The 20768-nt window shown below is 39.3% G+C and overlaps 1 protein-coding gene across 4 annotated transcripts; it reads right to left on the bottom strand.

The window, feature by feature from the left end:
* Positions 1-2068: 2068 nt before the first annotated feature.
* On the bottom strand, positions 2069-20721 carry CPSF2 (cleavage and polyadenylation specific factor 2). 4 transcript variants are annotated; one of them, XM_006032805.3, is made up of 15 exons: positions 20609-20721; positions 20172-20345; positions 18096-18255; positions 17415-17520; positions 15204-15333; positions 13420-13535; positions 12630-12817; positions 11743-12033; positions 10361-10461; positions 9177-9377; positions 8789-8941; positions 7111-7336; positions 6197-6496; positions 3997-4131; positions 3777-3869 (listed from the first exon to the last, which is right to left on the bottom strand). In XM_006032805.3, the coding sequence occupies exons 2-15, from the start codon at positions 20318-20320 to the stop codon at positions 3777-3779; spliced, it is 2349 nt and encodes a 782-aa protein (XP_006032867.1). In that variant the 5' UTR covers positions 20321-20345; positions 20609-20721. The 4 variants fall into 4 exon arrangements, with proteins under 4 accessions (XP_025070311.1, XP_025070310.1, XP_006032867.1 ...); XM_006032806.3 differs by having other exon boundaries at positions 20572-20720; XM_025214526.1 differs by lacking the exon at positions 8789-8941 and having other exon boundaries at positions 2069-3869; positions 20572-20720.
* Between the last annotated feature and the right edge of the window lie 47 nt (positions 20722-20768).

Raw genomic sequence — 20768 nt, forward strand, 5'->3', positions numbered from 1 at the left:
ATGCATAGTCCAATTGTGCAGTTGTTGATTGTTTTCTTGATGAAATAGCTTTCCTGACGGACTTCACAGTAGAAGATTCCCAGTACTGTAAATGCTTGTCATTACAAACGTACTCAACCTTACTGGGAACAGGCAAAACATATTTTAGAAGGGGAGTTTCCTAGCAGCCTCAGCTAATTATCCAATTCTGCATCTATCAGAAACAGGAGTCGTTATTATACAGATTCCATTATAAAACAGCCTCAGAATGATGCATGCTATTTTAACCAAAAAAAGTTTACATCTTTAAATTCAGAGATCTTTCTAAGCAGAACACTACTCTGTGATAACAAGGTCGTTAGACCTCCACATTTAGCCTACATTATAGTTTACTTATCCAAAGGTTTTTTTAAACCTTATTTATTGATTTTATACTATGACTTACTGTGTGCTTCACCTTTGTACTACTATTACTTAAAATTAGGAGCTCATTATAAAGAAGTTGATATATGAACCTCAATCCCAGAAACATATTTAACCATTATTTTTATGGAATAGAAAAAATATTTCTACTGACTGGGCAGATTTCTTTAACAGATATATATGCATAAAGGATCTGAGGGGACTTTTTTCCTTTAAAAAAAAGATGATTAACCACCATAGTGTACTGTACAATTTTCCAGCTATTTCAATCTTGAAATCTGATTGTAACCCTTTGAAGTCCTATGTCTGACCTTTCAAATGTTCTCATAGGCAAAATGCCTTTTCCAACTGGAAAATTAATAGAGTATGTGTCATGCTATATCAAAGCAATTTTGATCTATATCACAGCAGCAGTGTGTTTTAGGTAGAATTTTTGTGACAGTTATTTAGAACTCCACGGGACTGCTTTGTTTATTCCAAATGAAGTTGAATATGCCTGTAATTTATGTTAACATAGAGGTAACAGAAATACAAATTCTTCAGAGTGGTTGTACCAGAAGACTGCTCTCAAGTTCTTTCATACACACCTAGCAGTTCCAATTTGACACAGGACAGATCCTCCCTCTATTAACTTACTTTTAAAAAAAGATGCCCTGTATCCTTTGCCTCAGGCAGCTCTAGATAATGCCATGAGGGGATGGAACAGGTTTTCAACTATGACGACCGGTACCTGAGCTGAGGTAAAACAAAACAAAAGAGGTGAGTCTGCCCACAAGGATGTCATTTAACATCAAAGTCAGCCTTACCTTGCATGCTGGGAAATCTTTGGCATGATGCATTAATATACAGAATAATAAAGTGACCTGGTTGAACACTCCCTATCATAAAACACACCATTTACTTAAAATTTCTGTGTGTTATTTTCCTCCATATTCTAAAAGGTAGGGGTGGGAGACAAAAATGAAGGAACTGGGATTCAGTCCCCAAATTCTGCATAATCTTGAGGATCCTCAAAATGTAGAGGACTTACAATTAAGGAGGCATGTTCTGGCCTCAATTACATCCAACAAAGACAAAAAAAGTGTTAACAACAAAAGGTAATGGATGGCAAAGTTTGCCTACAGAAACATTATCAGCAGAGAAGTTGCATAAACCAGAAAAAATAAAGCCTACAAAGAAATGGCAGTGCTGTATTTATGGGGAAAACACCTTTTTTTGTTAAATGAGCAATGTTAATTAGGGATGTGTTTCAATTAAAAAATGGTGAAGATGGGTTCCTTGTTTAGAAACAGAAGTACAGTTTAAAAACACAAAGTGAGATTTCATCTACAGAGAAACATATGGTATAACGCAGCCTCTATTATGAGAGCAAAGCAAATACCAGTTAATTAAGTTTTTAGCATTCAAGTACATTTTAATTTCAAATTTACACTTCTAACTTCATACGTCTTCACTAAAGTGAACGGGGAGGGAGAAGCGTGTGTGTTTTAAAGTTTTCCTGAGGCTGAAATCCAAAACCCGCCACAAAACCCGCCACAAAGATATAGTGGGGGGTCTTAGTAATTTGCACAGCATGGTGTAGCAGCACATGATGCAACTCCCCCCGCACCAAGTCAAAGCCCCATGGTCTGTTTACCCAGGTAAGAATTCACTCATATGACAAATGAACTTTGTAAAAACATCAGAACAATGTTAACAGTGACATTTGCTGACAACCATCTGAAAAGTATTTAGATTTACACTGTGTCACAACATTGGTGTTGAAGATTCAAAGTGTTAACAGGAAATTCTACTGGCCAGTATGACCAAAAAGAATATTTTCTGAAGCACTGCTTAAATTTTACAGCAAAAAAGAAACAAGTTTTGTATTAATTTTGCAATTTGCCTTAAGTAAAGAATGTGCGTAGCAAAATACATTTCTTCTTATTCAACGTAAGATTTTAAAATGCATTATATTTTTACAACTAGTACCAGAGTTTGGTTTAGTTTTGTTTTTGAACACACTCTTCCCAGTTTAAGCCACTCTAACTTTCCAACTTTTAAACAGTATAAATAGGCAGATCAGCCATATAACACCAACTAGTCAAAAAATTACAGTCTAACTATTGTTCCATCAGCAGCCCACAGGGCTAATATTTTGCCAGTATTTCAGCAAAAGGTTTCCTTTTAAACAAAAAAAGTACAACACAAGTTTAAGGCATGTTATGTTTAAAAAAAAAAAGTTCAAATACTGATCAAAAACAGATGCTGGAACTAATGTCATTCTGTGAACAGGCTAGTGCCTTGTTTGTATTCCATCACCATTTTCAATCCAGAAATGAAATCATCCAAGACTATATTCATCATTAACAATTTTTGCACTGCTAGCTGTACTATATCCCACTGCAGCAACAGAACAAGTTTTATAAAGCCTGGCACCTATGAGTTAAACCCATGAATGAAGAATTAAGATTTAAGAAAGGCCTATCCCCCATACTCAGATCACATTACTAAACCTAATTAACAAAAAACAGATATTTTTTGTTGAAAAAAATAAATAAAAGTGTTATAATTGGCATAACATACTTCAACAGCTAGAAGTTAGATATTGTATGCATCTGTATAGTACCTGGAAAATTTAAAAGCACGTGTTTTGCAAATAAATTTGCAGAATTTTTAAATCATATTCTGTATTACAGTACCTTATGGCAATATTTTAAAAGCTGCTTCTGCCCCAGTATACTAAGATATTGTATTCAACAACACCTTGTATGGTACTGTATCCATCTGTAACAGGACACAGTTACAGCATTAACATGGGTGCATATTAACCTTTGGGGGAAAGTAACCATAAGCTGCAGGCTGATTTTCAATGGCCCAAAAAATTTCACTTTAAAATCAAAGCTTCTCCTGTTCACAAGAGGAATCTCGCCCCTTTCCTCACCCGAATCACAAAACTTTACATGAGAAAACTGCTTTTCCCTTCTTTGAATTTGCAAAACAAGAAAACAGATTTCTTTTATATTTTGCACTCTTACGCCTAAACTGTATACGCTGTATCATGGCAAAGTGCATGTTTGATCAGTTGAACCCTTCTTGGAAGAAAGTTTAGAAAGGAAACACTGCCAAACAACTAAAAATATACAAAAAGTGGCATTAGTAACAGTAATCTTAACAGTTTGAAAGCTAACAACATGGAATGTACCATAGAGCTGTGATATCAGTTACTTCCCTGTTTAGATTAGTTTACTGCCTTTGGATGGGGAATTTCTCTTAAGAATTAGTATTCTCTGTATAAATTACAAAAGCTACAAAAAGAAAGCCATAAAAATAAAATGGTAGAAATCCACATTCTCTTTTAAGGTTCAAGTAAAGACATCTTCGTAGCGCAACTTTTAAACAATTGCATACTGCTCGTATAAAAGGTCTCTTATTCTATAGAAGTCCTGGCAGAGACAGCCTTCCAATCCAATGCGCCCAGTTTCAGTCTGAAACAAAAAGCAGGTTTCAATCTATTATCTTTATCCTGACAAAGTGAAGAAGATGCTTAGGATTTTACTAGCATAAAAGGCATTGGTGATAATCCAAATGGTGTTAAGAAAAATAGATGCTTACCCTGCGAACAGCCACTAGGTTGTTGCATACAAGAACACCGCCGACAAATTCAGCTTGAATTCCTTCTCGCAGAAGAACTTGCTTGAAGTCTGACAGCCTTGGCTCATTCATGAACACAGATTGATGTCCAAGAACCTTTAAATCCAGTGCAAAGAAGAATTGTATTTAAGATGTTACTAAAGATACACATTTCATAAACATTTTTCAAATCAGATAGAAGACATTAAAATAACTCAATTACTTCCCAGTTGCTAGGTGCAATCATTTTGGAAGACATCCTGACTAACCTCTCCAGACCTGTATTAGCAGCATTGACTAGGGCAAGCTACTAGGAAATGAGATGCTATGGTTGCCTTCCAGTCACTTAAGGCAAGAACCTCACCTCTTCAATGCTAGACAAAAGACCCTTAGACTATGCACTTAGGCAAAGACGTATCTTCCCCACTAGGCAGCCTTTTGGCCATCTTCCAAGGACCACCTTGTAGACCTCTATATAGGCATCACACCAGGAACAGTGCCACAGATGCAATATTATGGTCCATGGCAGAGCCTGCACGGCTGCCAAATCTTAGCCCTGCGGTCACCAGTTAGAGTCAAGGCGTATCAAGGTTCTGAGCAGTCCAGGTTCAGGAGTGTACAAGGATGCCTTAAAATAGTGGTTCTCAACCTTTTTAGATTTGAGGCACCCCTCGATAGCCCTGAGACACCCCTCAAAAAGTGCCACCTCTTAGTTTTCACTCTTCTTTGACTACAGAAAAATAGAGCAATTCTTTGTTGCAAGACTATAAACAGATAGAATGTTTTTAATGCTATGGATGAAAATGCTGGGTTTATCTTTTTAATCATTTTTGGACACAATAGTATTAATACTGTGTGGCACCCTGTAGCACTCCTGAAAATCAAGGCCCCCCACAAAGTACCATTGCATCTTGGTTGAGAATCACTGCTTTAAAGCCACCATAACTCTCATTCCAGCTTGGATGAGAGCTCTAGGCTGTATGTCTGGGACTGCCAGTGCAAGATCTCAATCTCTAAGTCTCAATTCTCTTCATCTGTTAGATGGGAGACTGATACTTATGCAAAATGTCTGGTGTGCAGAGGTAAGAGTACTGGGATAAGAACATTGCAAACCTCTGTTAGTCAGACACATACATGAATATAAAATCTCTCTAAAAAGACATCTACCGCTGACAAACATGCAAGGAAAAGTATTTTGCACAGCACCAGATGTGTGAGAATAAATCCAAGAAGTAATTTTAAGCAAGCCAACTGCTTTCAGAAGCCATTTATGGTGAGTGCACAGGTCACAAGAAATTTATCACCAGGATCATCTAAAAGCCGTATCTGAAGCCAAGGTCCAAGGTATGGTACATTATACATACAGGCAGTCCTTGATTTGCAATGTTTCGCACTTGCAACATTTATAAATTGACAACCTGTTTCAACTTTATGATGTCAGTTTTGACTTTATAACACTTGATCTGATGCGAAGCCGCACTCATGTCCCTGGAGAACATCTGTCCAAACTTCCTTGGACACTTTCTTTATGAAAGAAGACAAGACTCCAGAAAAACCTGCAGCCAAGACTCCTGAGAAGACTCCAGCCAAGAACCCTTCAAAAAGTCCAGCCAAGAGCCTTTCAAAAAGTCCAGCAAAATCACCTCAAAGAAATCCTTCCAAATCAATATGATTGCTATTTACAATATAAATACATTAAATGTAGCTATATTACTCATCTATAATTGACAGAGTACAAAATCCTGGGGTATTTTTGGTGAAAATTGGTTCCTGAACCAAGGCTCAATACCCTATCTCCCATTTACAGCATTATTCCTTATGAGAAAATTGGTTCCAAATTACAACGTTTTGACTTAAGATGTGGTTTTCAGGAAGCAATTGTGTCATAAGTCTAAGGACTGCCTGTAGTTAGATACTGTCCCTACTATGAAGAGTTTGCAACCTTAACAGAGAAATGACTCCCTAGCTCCATACATGATTTAATGCAGTTAAACATACTTACAACTCAAGTAAGGCCCTTGGCTCAAAAGACTTACCTGAAAAACTTCTGTAATATTATATTCAATGTGCTGGAAAAATACACTGGCAATTACCGGAAAAATACACTGGCAATTACCACCACAACTATAACATTCAAACACTAGAAATCTTATAGATAAAGGAAGGCAAAAAACTTCTCTACCTCATGTGGGGGCAGTGGTTCCAGTGTAGGAATGATCTCACTCTCCTCACACATTTCTTTATCATCATCACCAAACAAACTCTTCATGGCTTTTTGCTGTGCAATAGCACTGGAGTCTGAAGAAGGCATATCCACTTGCATTTCCATGTCTTCATCTTCCCTCAGCTCCCCTTCTTCCAAAATGACCCCCGTATCCACTTTTGAAACTCGCATGTCCAGAACACCATCTATCCAAGCCAGTTCAGCATCTTTAGCTTTACAGAACTGAAGGGAACTGACTAGAGAATCCTTTAGCCTGACCTAATTTGCACACAAATAAAAACAGTATTGATTCAATAACATAAGCAAATCTGGCAGAAAGCACATTTTGCAGGGTTAACATGAATCTGTAAAGACTAGCCATTTCCCTTTCATTGACGCATCATATTATTTAGATCCAACCTGCTCCTTGGAGAGAAAGGGAGGCAGAACCATGAGTGACAAAAGTATATGCAGCTTGTGCCTTACTGTTTACTTTGGAATGTAGCAGAATGCGTTTTTTGCTAAAAACAAACGAAGTAGCGGCTTGTGTTTGTCAGAAAGATCTACTTAGGGTTAAATATGAAGCTTTGCTTATAATCCGTTACTTTAAGGTGTTTTTATTTTCTGAAATATTTCTTTAGGCCAAAACATTCTTTCATTGGTCTGGAGAAATGTAAGGAGAGTCCCTTCAGGTATGTCTCACTTACCAAAAAACTGAAAATAAGGTCATATACTAATTTCCAGGCATGGTAAAAAATTTAAAATCTTGAGTAACCCAAACATTATTGTGACCAAATGCTGGAATCTGAGATTTTAAAATGTATCCCAGTTCTTTTTGCGGTCAATACATTTTTCCTACACCCTACCATTCTCATGCAGTTCCACCATCTTACCTGATAGATGTGAGTCTCACTGGTCGCATCTACTGTCTCATGAAGTTTGGGCATATAAACTTTAATGTCTTTCCCACCAAAAGCTCTGCAGGACTCTGCAAGGTCTTGACTGGCCTCAGGTGGTCCATGGACAATGACCAACTGTCGTGGTTTCATTTGGTTAATGATTTTTTTAATGGAGTCTCCATCAGAGCGTCCTTCATAATCTATGTATGTAACTCTGGCTCTAGTTTGATTTAAAAAAGAAAAAAAAGGAGGGGGGAAGGAAAGAAATAATTCGTAGTACTATCTAAAGCAAAGCATTTAATATCAATGACATTTTAGAGCACTGGGCCAACATTTTTGGCAGACATACCACAAATTATGCTCTGTGCCCTCCCCCAAGTGCCACTCCAAACCTCTTCCCCCACCTGATCTGCTGCTCTGTTTTCTGCTTCCTGCCTAATCTGCTGCATGCCACACCGAGGCTGCCCATATCACTTGTGGTATGTGTGCTGCAGTTTGGCCATTTTAGATGATTCCACATTAAAAGTGAACAAGCAAAGTACAAAATGTAGTCCACAGCAACTTGGTCCCTCAAGAGCACCAATGGAGTGTAAAAGCTACAGCATACTGATCCACATACATATGCATGCATGCTAAAGATAAGTAACAGGAAACTAATTATGTAGTAACAGTGTTTTAGGTAACTGTTCATACAAGTGCTATGCTGACAAATTAATGTTGTGGTTTAGCATCTGTAGGGCACAATGTCCATGGCTTTATAAAACCTATTCAGACAAGAGGCCCAAAATGTTCGCTAGAATATGGACCTACATCAACCAAGTAACTGCATTACCCAACTGTTGTAACTCTTTGCTCTCTCTCACCCACTACTCCTGCTTCTCATATGGTTACTCCTCTGGGTCACATCATACATATTTGTAGAACAGGAGTTCATCAGATTAAGAGCCATGATTCAGGTTATGCTCCATGCAGTAGAAAATGTTAAGCCTCCTTGACTCTATAACAGCCCACCAGCCAATTTAGGTAGCTCACATTCCAATGCTTTCATACAGCTGAGATATTTTACTGTCTTTCCTGTTAAGTGTGAGTTTCCCCCAAACCTAAGTTTCATGCAGTTTAAACATCTAATCTGTCCTCTGTCCATAATACTTCCATCACAATATAGAATGGAAATATTAGCGGGCACTATACCACGCCAAACATCCCCCAACAGCAATGATTTCAAAGCTGGGACAGGGAAGGAAAAGATGGAGAAGAGCCCAAAGCAATGCCTGTGCCAGCAAAATTCTTCCCCAATACCTTTATGCCACACAGGCAACAAGCAAAAGGTTGAGCAGAGTCATTAGCCATGGCTTTTCAATCAAAGCTTTAAGGCACTTAGCACTGTTCTGCAAAATAACAATGTAATACTACAGTGGTGAGTCTCTCAATTAGCTGCATTTATTCCAGTTCTCTCTCATATATATTTTATAAATGGGGTTAATTCAATGATGCTCTGTCATCTCTCATGTCAAAAGGACCCTTTTTTTTCCCTTTTTCCTAACCCAAAGGACAAGAAAAAGTTTCAGCCTGAAAAATACTTTTGTAAAAAAAAAGTAAAGCAACTGTTTGCCAGAAAGCTACCTTTTTCTGACAAGAATGCCTTCCAGCTGTGAAATGATCTGAAACTCACTTTATTTCCATCGATTCTGTTGCTGAAATACATTTGGTAGGAACATCTGACAGATCCTGGTCCATTGGCTCATCTCCATTTGTCAGACCAGATTCTAATTTGCTTTTCTCCTCTTCTGTTGCTTGAAGCTCTGGAACTAGGAAATCTTCAGGCCTAAAGTATGGAATCCCAGAATCACTACAGGTTCTCAAAAGGTTTGGGATTTTCTGTGGGCCTTCGAGCAAGCTGGCTTCAATTCTCAGCCTTCGTTACTCTTTCCATAAAATGCAGATACTTAATCCTGAAATATCTCTGTGAACTATTTGTAGTACAGCACTTTGAAAGCCAAATACTATAAGTATTAGATTAGCTAAATACTATAAGTATTATTACTATTTTCCCCACATACTTAATAATCTCTCCATATTCATCCCATTTAATTCTCTCTTCTGGGGCTGGAAACATAGGATAGGACTTCTTGGCCTGTTTGAAGAAGCTTCCTTTCCGGCTACCTTCACCCTTCATCATCAAATCATGTTTGGTTTTATGTACAGATGGCTGATCAATATCCTCTTCAACATCACTTTCATCACTGGAATCAATATCTGCCCTGAAACGTCATCAAGAAAAGGAAAAAAAAAATCAACTTAAGTGTCATTTTATGTATGTACATTAAATAGTAAATGAAAATTTACTTTATGTATCAGGTAATTGCTTGATATGAGCATCAAGTGTTATGGTCAGCAAAATGTCACAGTGTTCCTTTGTAATCCATGAAGAGTGACATTTAAATTGCTTATCTGGAGAACTAACCAATTTATCACAAAGGTGCTCTCAGTGTAGAATCAAAGAGATTGGCTGAAAGGAGTCTAATACAATGGAACTCCAGGAATAAACCATAGCTGATAAATGAATGGTCACAACTTAACCTAATGAGGTATCACATTGGTCTCAAAGGTTGCATTAAAAAGAAAACTGCATTAAATATGACATACTGTATTTACCCAAATCCAGAACTACTTTAAATTTATTGTGATACCCTAATAATTAGATTCCATACATGGAAATGTATAGGTGTTTTAATCTTCCATGTGAAGAATCTAATTATTGGAGGGTCATCTTAAGTCCATCTGCCCCACCACTGCAGCAGGGAAAGTAGCAGCAGAGGAGGCAGCCTGCCCCATCACCAAAACTTGCCTCCCCACACCTCATACCTGCCCCCCTGCCACTTTCCCCCCCAACTCCAGTGTCTGCCCCTCCCTCACTGTCCCCTCCCTGGCTCCAGCTCTGGCTCTGGCCCTGGCCAGAGAGCAGCAGCAGCAGCCGCCGCCGCCGCCCCTGGCCAAGTTAGGGCCACAGCCATAGCCGCTCCTTTCCCCACATCAGCCTCCCCCATGCTCCTCCCCTCTCCATATCATATGGTTTTCCCCACATATAACCCTTCCCTGCTGTATGTGTCACCTTGAGCAACCCTGGCAATGGCTTCCAGCCCCGGTACTTGAATCCAAGATGAAGCCCCCTGTCGTGTCCCCCCCCCATGTAAATGGGAGGGGGGATACTTGTCTTCAATTTGAGTAAATACAATACACTTACTCTTTGGACTGTTCTAATTTTTTAGCTGCTTCTTTCTTTAGCTTCTCCTTTTCTAGATACTCCTCGAGTTCCTTCCCTTCAAGTTTAACACGTTTCCTCAGCTAAAAAGAAGAAAAAAAAATATTAAAAGCTGCCATTCGGCCTAATCTTTTCTAATGCAATGATTAAATGTTTTACCCATTTAGACTCAATATTATGGTACCAAAATGATTAAGTCTGGATTTTCCCACCCATTCTCAAGTTGAGTGGAAGCATCTTATGCTTGAAAGAGAACTAAAATCCCCACCAACTTAAGGAGTAGTGAATAGTGTAAATTATACATAAATATTGTATTTAGCAATGAAATAATCATCCTGGAAATATTAAAACTAGTTGACTGGTTTTATACGACTCCTGAACTAGAAGTAATTTCTTTCAGGAACTTAGTGTGCTGGGAATTACACCCCCCCCCCCCCCCCCCGTAACCAAAAGGACAAAATTCACTTCCCTTTGTCCCCCAATATTTAGTGTTGGTAGTCTGTTTTCCCTTCCTGTGCCACTTACAAAGGAGAGCTGAATGTCAATGGTGAATATTATATTGCGGAAACAAGTGGCATATTTTGCCCTCGCTTCACAGAAAAGACAGAGCAGAGCAGAGCTTGCTGCAAATACCTTAATTCCAATAACAACAACAACAACAACAACAACATGTGAAGCATCATCCTATGCTTTCAGTCTATTGCAACAGAAGAAAAATTAACATCAGCATGGGACTTGCTAATGAAAAGCTTCAAAGTTACAGATCATATACACACTCCCATCGACTCATAACATTTTGTGGGAAAAAATCAAGGCAAGTGTGGTACATTAAACTACATTTAATAGTTTCTCTCTTAATATTAACTTGATTCCAAGTTGATTTTTTTTGCCTTCAAATTAAAGAGCAAAATAGTCTTTCTAACATTTTATAACCTCACTTGACTTGATTTCCCATCTCATATGAATTTTCCAACTGAATAAGCTATCGTTATCTTGCCATTTAAATGGTCATGGGAAACGAGACTTCCTATTTTCTGTAGGGGGACTGCATACATTCAGCAACTCGGGGTGCTGGGAGGTAGCAGAAAGAGTTAAGCACTTTCCACGCTTACTCAATAAATTGCTTAAACTTGCCTTTCAATTAATGTATTTTAAAGTCTCAAGTTCTACTACTCTTGTTCATTCAAGTAAAAAAATTCTTGACATGTCAAACTACTGTCCATATTACAACTGACTTCAGTTTTCCTTCTACAAATTAGAAAAAAAAAGTTTTCTAAGGCATGTTAAAAATAAATAAATAAAACAAGATAGACCTTTCACATACTACCCCACTCAGTAACTTGGGTCACAAGCACATTTCTTACCTCAATATCTATAACTTTTTCAGAAGGATTATCTATCAAGAATCGTGCTAGTGTCCCTGGAGTTGTTCTGTAAGTTAAAATGATCGAGTTTTTGGAATCCTGACACCATTGGATAAAGAGATCTCTTGAAAACCCACATTCCAGATCAGGTTGGCTAGCAAGCACGACTTTTGGACTTGGCACTCGAGCCAGATCAGAAAGACTATGACATAAAGAGAGATGACGGAACTGGAACGGATTATTTCTCTTGTCTTCAAAACATCTCATCAATTTGTCACTCATCCATTCAACCTAGGGGTATGTTGAAAGGGAGAAAAGAAAAGAAAAAAAAGTTATATTTACTGGATTTATACATGGTTTGATAACTAAAATGTATGTAAAAACTCTCTCTATACTTGGTAACATTAGAACAACATTTATACGTAGGTGTAAACTGCATCTGTGCACACAGGCGTGCACATGGTCCCTGTATCAATATCTCTTTATGCAATCTTGAAACCAAGCAGCTGGGCCGGCATACAAATTAAATGTTTAAAAAATTCCATTTTAAGCACCTGCAGCTTAGGTTAACATGTCACATCATGCTAAGTAAATGTAAACTCCTATCTTAACAAGAATCATGCTAGTAGTCACACACCAATTCTAGGTGACTTGTGGGGTAGAAATTTAGGTCACGAAACCTGATTTTATAGTAGAAATGAGACAGACTAATGACCACACCGTGACAATTTTCAAGTTCTCTTCTGGTTAAAACCAACACAGAAAACATAGGAAAAAAAAAAAAGACAAAATTACATGGTCCTAGATTAACCTCCTGTAATCAAGTAACAAGATGAAAAATGCCATAATTACCCCTTTCAAAATTACAGTTTGAGAACAAAACAAACCTGTGATTTAGAAAACTCCACTACATTATAGCTGACATTATTCAAAAGTGCTAGAGAGTAAACTCCTAATCCTGCATCTTTTGTTCTCCAAATCTGATCAAGAAGTTGGGCAAGTTCCAGAACTCTGCCAGCTGTATCCACAGCTATTAGCACGTTTCCATCACCCCGCAATGTTTCCAAGACATTAGCTAGGAGAGAGGAATAATACAAAACAGATTAGAAGTCAAAGTATTTGCACTTTGAACCATATTCAAGACAAGAGGTTTGTGGGGTTTTTTGTTTTAACTTATTATACCAAATGAAAGGAAGACTAACTCAGAGACTGACTGAAAACTAGCAGCACTGAAAAACTAAAATATTAAAGAGACGTGGAAACAAAATTTCTATTGAAGTCAATGAGAATTAGTTGTACTCTGGGCAAATATGAAATGTTTTATGATGTAAATTATATGCAATTCTCCCTTAAATCAAATAGAATTTTTTTATGTAAAGAAGTTCTCTCAAGAACAGAAAATCCCAGGTTGATTAGACAAATAGTCTCTGGGTGCAGTCATAAATGTAACTCAATCACTTTTTTCTGGACAGTGGCTGGGGGGCGGTCATAATCCGTAACATCAACACTGTCGAAAAGAAAAACTAAAAAAGTCAAACTCTAAAGAAAACTACAGAAACTTCACTAAGTGAAGTTTTCTTGTCTGTTACATTGGTTGTAGGAAGATAGCAGAGAATTATAACAATTAAAGAGGGATTTTGCATTACTACAGCTTTAACTAATTAGACAAATACTTACTTAGCAATTGTTCATCTCTTTGCTTCCGTCTGGGTTGTACATATGTAGCATTAAAGGAGTCCGTGATAAGCAGTGAAGGCCTACTCAACATCTCCAGGGAGCAACCATTCAGATGTCTGAGGAAAGAAAGTCAGGCCATGCAACTTCAGTTTTCACATTTCTTTTGACAAAGAAAAGGCAAGAACTATAAAACCTAGTTGTCAACTTACAGAAACAGTATTCCTTTTTAGCTAGCAAACTAATTTAATCTTTTTTTAGGAAACAATACTCCCTAAAGCAGGGCTGACCAACCTACTGCATGGGTGCCACAAGTGGCACAGGCAGCTTGCGTGGCATGCAGTTAATTGGGCAGGGAGCACAAAGCAAAGCAGCAGATTGGGTAGGGAACAGAAAGTAGAGTGGTACCCTGGGAAGTAGTATGCCTGTTCTGTAGTATGCCCATCCAAAAGGTTGACCCAACTGCCCTAGGAAAAGGCTTTTCAGTTCAAGAAAAGAGGGCTATTTCTTAAGCAAATAATGTATCAGAACACAAAGAGACTATGTTCTTACTCATAGCTATGCATTTACTTTGGATTTAGGAAAAGCATTTTTGTTTAGTCTTATCCAAAAGATTGGCAGTTCCAATTTACTTTAATTTTCTACTAATCATGCCTTTTCTTTCCTTAAAGCCTCCTCACTACATCCTAAACTCTGTTTTGTATTTGTCTTAAGCAAAGTCTGATACATATATTAACAAATTTCTTACTTTCAGGGGGTTTTTTGTGTACAACTGCTCTTTACGTTGCTTTTTTTTAAATGGATAAAGAGGGAATTTAGCTTTCTTTAACCTTTAGAAGGTGCTTAACACACCCTAAGTAAAATAAAATACAATAATTGTTTCCTTTGCAATAATTCAAGCATCACACTGTCAGGTATTTTACCTTTTCTTTTTTAAACATTAGGTCTGTCCCATCTGACTTATTTTTTTTCAATTATTTTACAAAATCAGCTGTAATTCACCTTAAAGCAAAAATTGGCCTGTAACAATATTCTGAACAAAGGAAAAAAATGGACACTGCATCAGATATAAAGTGCCAGCTCTTCCAGAAGTACAGGAAACTGCAGCATTTAAAGTGTATTTTGAACCTAATAATAAAACTATGACCTGTTTTTACATCTGCTCCCACCTCACAACTTCTACAATTTTGATTACAACTTGAAGTCCAAAATGCTCTCTCTCTCTTTTAGAAAGGAAAGTTCTCTCTCCCTGGTTTGTTTACTTTGCCTCCATAGTATTTAATTTTGCCTAGGAGCACCAAGGAGAAGCACACCTTGCCCACTCCCCCCATTCAGAATGCAGCAAGTAAGGCAGTACAGCCAGCTTAGAGAACCTGCAGGCAGAGCTGTAGTGTGCACTCAAGCGTTGTTCCATCTCAGACATATTTTTGGCACATGCCTGGGGCCACTTTAAGGCACCTACACTTCTTTTTTTTTCCAAAGCTTGTTGAACACTGAGTATACACAACACGGCAAAGCATGCTTGTAAGCTGTGGTCCTGAAAGCAACACAGAGTGGCCATTATGTCTCACTCTCCTTCTCACGAAATTACTAGGGAAGAAAAGAAGCAAGATGATAGAATATTTCTCCTCTAAGAACTAATATTGCTGCCGGCTACAGCACTGGATTTTTGAAGTTTTCAGTCTCAATGTGCACTCCAAGGCAAGATTGGATCCAGAAATATTTACTAGATGTTACAAGGATATATAGCAATACTAATAGGCATTTTTTAAATGTGGTGTACATACATCTCCCTCTTGTGGTTGAAGTCAACAGCATAAACAATTTCCTCTTCTCCATCTTTGACAATCTTCCAAATGGTTCCTCCTATCATGTGGCCAGCTGGCAATGGTGTGATGGACAGACCATGACCTTTGCCTACAGAAAAAGTAATTTAGTTCTCTCTCAATATTTTAGATATATCAGATCTATTACAAATCGATTGTCCCAACCACAAGGCAGTTTGAAACAAGCCACAAAGACCAAGCTGCTAATCAAAAAACCATATCAAGGAGATCAGAAGTTAGCAATCCCGCCTATGTCACTAACGAATGCAATATGTTCTTGTGTTCCCTGACACTGGCAATTCTCTTCACCACTTCTCACTCCCTCCCAGAAAGAGGAGAACAGAGAAAGTAATGCTGATCTCAGACTAAAGTTGTTCCTGAAGAGTTACTACAATGCCCCTAAAAACAGAAGGAACATAAGACAGGGAAACAATGCACATTAACATGAGCAACACTTTTTCTCAATAACACACATGAAAGTACACTGGAGTGATCTCTGAGCTGGCACACTGAGCAGCACCGCTAAGTTAATTATTCTTAACTGGTCAGTGAGATATCTGGGAAGATGCACAAGAGCACACGATTTCACAGACTGGAAGAAGCTTGAATATCTGGACAAACGCTACCTTCATGTGAAGGATACCAGCAAGTGAATTTGTTATGTGCTACGCTAAGTAATATTGCACTGATTTGCATGGAAATACGTAATTTATATAAAATATAGCTAGCACTGTTACAGTTTACACTGCAGTACTGTGTACAGTTTTGGGCACTATGCTTCAGCTATGGACCAGCTTAACCAGAGTGCAGGGGAGAACAACAAAAATTATTAGAGGAGTAGAAAATCTGACCTAGGAGGAAAGGCTGAAAAGCCTGGATTTGTTTAGTCTAGGAAAGAAAAGACTGAGAAAGAAAAATACTAAAAGTCCTCAAATATGAAAAAGATTTACTGTAAGCAGGAAGGTTATAAACTGTTCTCCAAGGCCACTGTAGATAAGATATGAAGTGATGGACTTAAATTATGAGCAATATTTAGATATTAATAAGAACTTCTAGTGATTAACTAGTTTTGCAGTTGCAAATAGATTATCTAGGAAGGTTGTGGAATCTCTGACATTGAAGGCTTCTAAGAACAGGTTAAACAAACAACTGTCGGCAAAGGTTCAGGTACAGCTTTCTACTGCCTTGGGTAGAGGGAAGGATTACCTGAACTCTTATTGTCCCTTCCACCAGCCCTATTTTTTACAAACTATTACAAGGATCAGGGAACTCAGTTATAAACAGTTGTTCACTAAACCAGTTAGTAAACAAAGACTGTGAAGCACAGGCAGGATCTAATCTGGTCCCCATAAAAGAGTTAATGCCTTAAACCAGGGATGGCCAAACTGCAGCACACATGCCACAAGTAGGCAACCTGCATGTGGCATGCAGATTGGGGAGGGAGCAGGGAATGATGTGGCAGACAGGGCAGGGAGCAAAAAGCTAAGCAGATCAGACAGGGAAAGGGGATTGGATTGGCACTTGGGGAGGGTGCAGGGTTTAATTTGTGACATGCCTGCCAGAAACTCTGGTCTCCACTGTCTTAAACCATGCAGACTCTATAATTTGAGCAGAGGCCTCTAGATCCACATGCATCTCCAGTACAGCCTCCTTACCTGTTTTTGCTTCTCCTTGTAATTTGATGAAAATATATAAGCAGTTGCTAACAATGTTGCTTTCCGTTACCAGCTAACAACTGCATTGAGAGTTTTGCACATTTCCCCTTAACCCTAACCCCAAGATGTAACCACGGGGCGGGCGGATTAGCAAGATTTCTTCAAAATTAACAAAGCCAAGATAATTCACATCGTCTGAGTATCTACCTATTTGAGGTACTAGAGGTTCACTTTCCAAGAGCAAAGAAGATCTAACTCAGGGGTGGGCAAAATATGGCCCACGGGCTGGATCTGGCCCCACCAACTAATTGGATCCAGACCATGCACACAGGGCTCCAGCTCCAGGCTGCCTGCAGGTGACTGCTCACTGCACTGGGCAGAGGTTAGCTGGGAGCTGGAGCCCCACACACTGGGCCAGTAGCCACCCGGCTACAGCTCCCCCGCTGAATACATAAGAAGGCTATTAAAAATACAAGTCAATTAATGCAAGTTTTGTTCAGAGGAATAATAGTTTCACCTTTCAAGTTCACTATCTGAGAGAACTTTAGTTGCTGAATTTTATCAAAGGCTGCATCTACATCATCCAGTGTAAAGAGGGTGAAATCTTCTGTATTGTGGCGAGACTAGCATGAAAGGAAAAGAGAAAAATGTATTCAAAAAGCCTAAAAATTGGTGATGCAAAAGGTTAAATGTTTAAACAATAAGTATATTTATACCAGTAATGCATTACCAGTTAATGTTTAGCGCAGGGCACAGTCCCAGGAAGAAGGGAATTGAGGTGGCATGGCACCTCACTAACAGGAAGGTGGCTGGGCAGGCAGGAGGGAACAAAATAGTACCCACAGCCTATGAGGTTAAAGAAAATAGTGGTGGCCTAATGACTGTCAATTAAGCATTTTTCTGCTCATTCACAGGTGCTCCTTCCTCCCAGCAGGCCAGCTAGGGCAGCAGACTGGGAAAGCCACTCCCCTGCTGCAGAAGCCCAGGGCTTAAGGTGAGCTGTGTTGCCTGGGAGGACTTGCCACCACCTCCTCCCACCTTGTAACTCCCAGCAGCAGTTGTGTCATAGATTCATTGTTTAACTGATATAATTGGGTGAGATTAAACAGATAATTTAAAAATGACATTTACATCGCTTATAAGAAGTGCTTTCAAAGTTTTTTTTTTGTTTTAAATGACCATATCTAATCAGACATACCTGATAGAGATCATACATAAACATCTGGCCCATTTTATATACAGGAATAGTTGCATAGATAGCACAATTTAAACCCATCTTCCCAACTGCATATGGAAGAGCACCAAGATGTAGAGGATCGGGGTGAGAAAGTAGCACTGCATCAACTTGGTGTACGTGTCTAGGAGAAAAGAACAAATGAAACGAGTTATTGAATAGAAAGTGCTCTGTACATAGTATTCAATATTGTGTATGACAGCTCCATTTTTACAGCAAAAATTTAAGTGCACAATGTAAATAGAAAAAAAAAGGTTCCCTTTGTTAAAATGAAAATTTACATTTTAATTTCTAAATTACAAAAAGCAACATATTCAAAAGATTCCAAATTCTTAATTTGATATATTCCCAGCTCATAGGAATAAGTAGCCAGGTAAGAATTAATAAAAGTATATTTCCAAATTGAAACAGGTTGAATTCAGACTCTTATGAGAAATCTAATACATAATAGACTTTGAATTTCACAAACCTAGTTTAAAATTTTAACAATTTAACTATTCATGAAAGATTGGTTGGCTCCAAAATACACACGTTTTTAAAAGTACAGCGCTAACTTACATGTTAATATAATATTTACTTTTCCTTCTCAGTGGACATACTTACTTACAGTTTTTAATTTTAATACAAATAATCATGGAAGAAAACTGTTTATGGAAGGTCTTACGTGATGCAATTTTCTGCAACACCAGGGAATTAGACTCAGTGAAAGAAATCCCTTCATGTGCTATGTTCCTATGAGAAAGCTAAATATACTGACTAATTAAACTGAGCTTTTCATACAAGATAATGGCATTAAAAATATTTCATTTCTAATAGTGAAAAGTAAGCTGAAGGGAATGGACCCAGTGACAAGTAATGCCATTTAAACTAACACTGTGGAATCAAGTCCTAGACTTAGAATTAAAAAAAACAGGCAGAACAAATCACATTAAATTATTTATAAACAGTAAGTTAATGTATTACATATTGGAAAAGTTTGGTTCTTTGAGCTATTTGCTGTAAAATGCCCAAATGTTGTGAATAAAAATAAATAAATAGCTGAAATAGTAACAGCAAAGCATTGCAGGTAAACACATCAGTGCGTAAGTCACTTAACTACATAGCAAAAAGCAGTCCCAATTTGTTGCATTACTCACTGAGTAGCAAACATAGGTCATCATCAGCCTATTAGTCAAGTGTATTAACCACTTTGTACATAAGTTCATTCAACCTCAGTGTTTATATTGTACTTACTTACCGTTGATACGCAATGAATGAGTGTAACAGTCTACTTTGTAAGCAAACATACTCCTAAAAACAGTGAAAAGGGCAACCAGCTGTCAAAGGGCTGCTATCAGAGGCCTTCAGAAGAGCGCGAGATAGTTATTTTCAGGCTGTTAATGCCACTTCACTGTCTGCTTCATCCTAACGAACACCACTTACATTCAGTGCAGATAATATGCAGACGCAAAGTAACGGGTGTAGGTTGTAGCGCGTTGGTCTAAGGACACAGATATATCAGGTTCACCCCTAGACCCTTGCCTCTTTTATTAGACCAACTTAAATAGTTGGGGGGAAAAAATTTAAGCAAACTTTCGAGTTTAAAAACCCTTCATCAGGCTGAGGAAGTTTCTGCAGTTGGTGTGTGCTCTTCCTAGATGAGACTCTAAGTCAGATACAACTCTTTGGGTAAATACGATATCTTTTATTAGACCAACTAAATAGTTGGAGAGTGCAGGTAAGCACCTTTTTCAGTAACAAGGCTACCTTTTTCAATTAAAGGGGCACCTTGTTCCCCATGACTCTCAGAAACAGTTTTACTCCTCAAGATGCTCTGTAGGACATTAAAAGGGATGTTTCTAATTTTAGGACCCCATGTAATTGCATCAGTCTAAAGTGCGGAGCCAATGCAGAAAACAAACCCACAACAACAATCCTCCCACGAGGCTTTTCCATGTTTCAACTCAACCTTGCGGCACGGACAGAGGTGAGCGCTCCTGCAGGGTCCTCACAGGCGGGGGCTAAACACGGGATGCAGCCGCCCCGACGACAAGCACTTACTTCCTGAGGGAGTCGATGATGTCCATTGAGAAGTTCTCGTCCCAGCCGCAGTCCAGGAGGAAGCGGAACTCGTCGACCTGCAGCAGGTAGCAGAGCGCGGACTCCTCCTGCACCCCGGACAGGGTGGTCAGCTTGATGATGGACGTCATGGTCGCGGCGCCGCTCACACGACCGCTGCGGGGGAAGCGCAGAGCTGTTAGCGCAGCGGGGCGCGACCCGCGTCCCCTCCCCGGGCCGCCTTAGCCCCGCCAGCCCGCCCTTTGGCGCCAGGCCCGCGACCACGGCGGAGGCTTCACTGCAGGCCACGGACCCGATCCGGCCCGGCAGCGCAGGCCGCGTGAAGTGGAACAGAGATCGCCCCCCTCCCCGCCCGGGCCGCGCCGCGCCGACCGGAACTCACGGGAGACCTGGCGGGAACACGCCCGGCTCGCACCTACCCGGCGGCCAACCCGCGAGGCCCTCAGGCCGTAGGGGAGGGGAAGGGGGACACCAGCGACCGCCTCAGCTGCGCTGACCCGGAAGGGGACGAGGGGAGGGGAAAGGGCAACGGAGTGTACCATCCACCCCGCCGCGGCTACAGGAGAGGCTCCAGGCGAG

Source organism: Alligator sinensis, unplaced genomic scaffold, assembly GCF_000455745.1.
Source record: "Alligator sinensis unplaced genomic scaffold, ASM45574v1 scaffold645_1, whole genome shotgun sequence".
Taxonomy (NCBI): Eukaryota; Metazoa; Chordata; order Crocodylia; family Alligatoridae; genus Alligator; species Alligator sinensis.

Coding starts and splice junctions, on each gene's coding strand:
- CPSF2 (XM_025214525.1), bottom strand. CDS start 20,320: ATGACGTCCATCATCAAGCTGACCACCCTGTCCGGGGTGCAGGAGGAG. Junction 15,334..17,414: donor TCAGATAGTGAACTTGAAAG/GTGAAACTATTA, acceptor CTTTTTCTGTAG/GCAAAGGTCATGGTCTGTCC. Junction 4,132..6,196: donor AACCACTGCCCCCACATGAG/GTAGAGAAGTTT, acceptor CTGGATTTAAAG/GTTCTTGGACATCAATCTGT.